Here is a 4,672-nt window from a genome sequence, read left to right on the forward strand (position 1 = left end):
CTATAAAGTAGGAATCCATGGACTTTGCTTGTTTCGCTTTCTCCTTCTTAGCTCTTAGCTCTTAGCTCTTAGCTCCTCTCTCTCTCTCTCTCTCTCTTCTCACCTCCTTTTCTGATTCACAAAATTCCATTCCTGAATTTCCACAAACACCCCCCACCTCCCTCTCTCTCTCTCTCTTACGCACACACGCAAATCCTCTCTCCTCTCTCTCTCACACACGCAGAGACAGACAGAGAGCTTCTTTTCTACTTCAGAAAAATCCTTTCTTCAAATTCCATCAACACCCCACTTGCCCACCTTTCCCCCATTCTCCTTCCACCCGTTCCTTCACACGCAATTCCATCTCTCTCTCTCTCACACACACACACACGATAAACCATGCCTACAGCGGCGGCGGAAAACTTATCCACGGCCGAACAAATCCGCCACAGAAAGCCCAGAATTCCGGACACAGATCCGAATTCCAACCGCCCCAAAACCACCATTTCGTCAATCCTCCTCTCCTCCAGCCCCACCTCCGACGCCGCCTACAAGAAGAAGAACTTCTCGTCGGCCACATTCCGCGGGCTCGGCTGCGCCGCCTCGTCGCAGGTGTCGGTACCCGCGGTCATAAGGACTTCGGCCAATTGGGAGGCCAAGAAGCTAAAGAAGAAGAGGCTCAAGACCAAGAAAAGCGGCAATGACCAGCAGCCACTCATTCACGGAAGCTCCGCCGCCAATCCGCCGCTGCAATCGCCGTCGCTCTCCCTGGCGCTGTCGTCCAGCTGCGTGGGCGCGCCTGATGTCTGGTGTGGCGCCGGAATGGGGCTGAGCACCGACGCTGCCTCCGTCGATTGCGTCGTTTCGAGGAGGCCCTCGAGAGGCAAAGTTGATGTTAATGACAGAATCAATTCTGTTGCTCCGAGGGAGGTAATTTGTTTCCTTCGTATCTCTATACATTTAGAGAGATAGAGAAGAGAGCTTAACTGAACTTTGTCTGTTACAATTGATGCAGCTCATTGCTAAAGATGATTACTTTATTCTATTATTAAAGGGTTAATTGTGCTTAAATACACCAACTTTCCCTCAATTCTGGTTTTACACATGACCTAAAATTTTGCCTCCTAATGCATTAACTTTCAATTGTTATGATTTTCACACAGTTGTCTATTTTGGGAGGATTAATGTTAAAGTGGATTAGACATCTAATTACATCATTTAGTATATCTGCCATTTTAAGCCATGTAGACATTTCAGGTGTCCGTCTCAGTATTAATTTGGAACAGTTGATAATTGTGTGAAAAATCAAAACAATTAAAATTTTGTGTAATTGGAGGCAGAATTTCAAGTTCATGTAATTGGGTGAAAGTTCATGTATTTTAGGTGCAATTACCCAGTTATTATATCTGTATATCCAGTGAATATGTTACATGTATCTGTTTGTATTTCTATAATCTCGAGTTGTGTGTATGTGTATTTAGTTTCTTGTTCATACTGTTTTGGTTTTGCTTACAATTTCTAACCACATTGCTATTTTTTAATTTTTGTGGTCTTATTTACTGCTTATACTTTCAAGTTTGTGTTCATCACTTCACTTCTAATGCTCTCGTTGTTCCGTGTTGCATTCGATTTTGTTACACAGTTACACTACGGTTATGTTATACAATACCCTCAACTTTCTGTTGTTGATTGTCAGCGTTCTTACAATGTGAGGAGAATGGTTACCCCCGAAGACAACCCTTTCCTTGAATCCGATTCGTCTGTTGGAATAGCTCGTATACGTTCTGATGTTTCTGGATCCAGACATCATCGTCATGTCAGACATGGTTTCCGTGATGGACTTGCTGAGGTTAGCTTTGTTCTTCCTGATCTTAACGATGTTTTGAGCTCCGATTACTTTCCAATACTCTTGAATCTGCATGATGATTAATTTTCTGATATGGAGCTGTTATTGGAGAGAAAGATTTCATGGACAAGTGATTACATGAACATACTTGAAATAATTAGTTTGCAAAGTAGTTTTTTTCCCCCTATAACGAGTTCTTGTGAAATCTTATTTTAGTTTAAGTGTTGTAATTTGGCACTTGAGATATAGGGTCCTATCATTTACCACGGATATCATTCTACAGAGAGATTAGTAATGATGAGTAGATTAAAGGTAACGTCTTAAAATATTTTACTATAAACACAGATGACAAACTATAAGGGTGTTTCTTGTCTTGCCAGCCTCGACTTATAATTCATTCTTGTCGGGTTTAGAACTTCAAGGTTCAATTAGAGCATGATCTGTGACTAGCCTTGACAGAATAAAAATTTGAACTTGCTGCTTGTCTTTTCTCATTTGAGTATGATGCAGGCTCTTGCCACTTCTTTCGTCCTCAAATATGTTATTGAACTTCTAAATTGTTTATCAGCAACTATTACCTGAAGATTGAATGGATTGATTAATCAGATATGCTTGTTAGTTGCCGTTGAGTTTCAGATGTTAACTGAATAAGATAAGGTATGTTTTAGTGAAATTAGATGGAAATGCTCATGTTTCTTGCAAAGACGGTTTTGCATATGAACTTACCCTGTATTTTGTGAAGTACATAACCTCGTTATTAGCTTTCACATGATTTAGAAACTCTCAAATGTTTAGTTTCAGAGGAGAAAGTTACCTGAGCTTGAACATTCTTAATGTAACAAGACGTTGAGATTAAACGTACTATTGAGTACAATTTTAATCTGATTTAGAATATTAACTTGATGTGCACATAGTCAGCTTCTCAACATCTGGTTGTTGTTTGGCTGAAGAGCATGGTTTTACATGAGGCTCTTGAAAAATCGACATGATGTATGTATGAAAGAAAAATCAGAGCTGTTCGTTTCGTCAATCCGTGGAACTCACCGAACCTTACCCACCTCTCATGCATGAAATTATCATATATTTGGTCAACATCTAGTATTGCATTAATAGACGATGTCATCCGATTTGTATCATTTGGCATCCTCTATCCCAACTTTGGTGTCCAACAATTGATTGATTGATTGATTTATTCATTTTTTTTCTCTTCAATTCAATTATGGTTTATGATTAAAATATTTATAATTAATTTGCATTTCTTCAGTTTTTTTTTTAAACTGCATTTTTTTGTCAAATGTTGATTTTTTGGGTTGATTATTCCCAAAGTAGCTTTTTAAAAAAATCCAATTTTTTGCAATAAAGTTTATAAATTAAAGTTCATTATGTAATTATTATATACTACTACATATTATTAAAATAGTAAAATTGATAATGGGACATGGATGATAGGACATACAGGTGGGGTAGATGGTCCCCAAGAGTTTTGGACCATAACCTTAGAACTGGGCTTAAATGTATGAATATATACTGTTTTAGTTCTATAATTGTTAACGCCTCACGTAGTCCTTAAGAAGATCTACCAAATATTAGATAAGGTGAGAGAATCCCATTTGAACTGTAAAAGGTTTATATTCTCAACTCAAGAAAAGGTTAGAATTCTTATTTGAAGTCTACATGAAAATGGAACTGCCTTCTTCTCCTGTGAGTAAGTTTTAAACGCTAGAAAAAGAAGTAGAAAACAAGGGTTATCTTTTACCGAAATGCTCAGAAAAGCTACTGTATAATTATATATCATTTCATAATTTTGCAAGTGTTTTAATAGTCTTGTTTTTTGTGTTGCAATCTGCAGATTGTAATGCTCCAAAGTAGTCTGTTGATGGGTGGGAGATCAGATGGGCTCGACCGGTACAGGGATCTCAGGCTTGATACGGATAACATGTCGTACGAGGTATGTTGTAACATAATAGTGTTGAATGGGGCTTGCTATTGATATTTGTGGTTCTTGAAATGAAATTCTGTTGTATCACGCAAATAGGAATTGCTGGAGCTCAGTGACAGGATTGGGTATGTGAGCACCGGATTGAGAGATGACGAGATAACTCGTTGTTTGGGGACGACTAAAGTTGCACCCTCGACTGATTTGTCGTTGCATTTTACCTCAGAGATGGAGAGGAAATGCAGTATATGCCAGGTTAAGTTTCTCTCCGCTGCTGGTGTATATTCTTGTATATTCTTAAATTATAGTTCGAACTTTGAACCCATGTTACTATTTAGTTGTCTGAAAATCGCGACTCAGGCTATTAAGTAAAAAAAATGGAGATAAATACATGTTATATTTGTACTATTTTTAAGTTCGGACATAAAAATCACCTCGAGGTTAAAGTTCGGATTATAATTTAAGAATAACCCTATGTTTTTATGCCGTCGTGTTTTTTTGACGGTCTATTTCGGCTTGCTTCGTACTTGAACGATGCATTGCAGGAGGAATATGAAGCAGATGACGAGACGGGCAAGCTATACTGCGGGCACTTCTACCACATCTACTGCATAAAGCAGTGGCTTCGGCAGAAAAGCAGCTGCCCAATTTGCAAAACATCTGTCATGTCCCAAACTGAAGAAGCTAAATAGGTTTGGTTTGGGCTGTAAAATCTTACTGCTGCTTTCGTATTTTCTGTATAGGTTTCTGAAATCTTTGAAAACTGAGGGCATTCTTTTTTTCATGTGGCAAAATTTGGTTTTTTCTACTTTTTAGGATGCTGAAAATTGCCAATTTTGTTTGTTGGCAAATTTGGTGTTGATTGAACTGTAAACTTCAAATCATCATATAATCTAATCTTTACTTGTTCA

General features: G+C 38.3%; 1 protein-coding gene across 1 annotated transcript; it reads left to right on the plus strand.

The window, feature by feature from the left end:
• LOC130990334 (E3 ubiquitin-protein ligase RDUF2-like) lies at positions 1 to 4,672 on the plus strand. The gene is made up of 5 exons (XM_057914550.1): positions 1 to 909; positions 1,676 to 1,828; positions 3,675 to 3,773; positions 3,861 to 4,016; positions 4,307 to 4,672. Exons 1-5 carry the CDS (start codon positions 379 to 381, stop codon positions 4,451 to 4,453), a joined length of 1,086 nt encoding a protein of 361 aa, XP_057770533.1. The 5' UTR covers positions 1 to 378; the 3' UTR covers positions 4,454 to 4,672.

This window comes from Salvia miltiorrhiza, chromosome 6 (genome assembly GCF_028751815.1).
Source record: "Salvia miltiorrhiza cultivar Shanhuang (shh) chromosome 6, IMPLAD_Smil_shh, whole genome shotgun sequence".
Taxonomy (NCBI): domain Eukaryota; kingdom Viridiplantae; phylum Streptophyta; class Magnoliopsida; order Lamiales; family Lamiaceae; genus Salvia; species Salvia miltiorrhiza.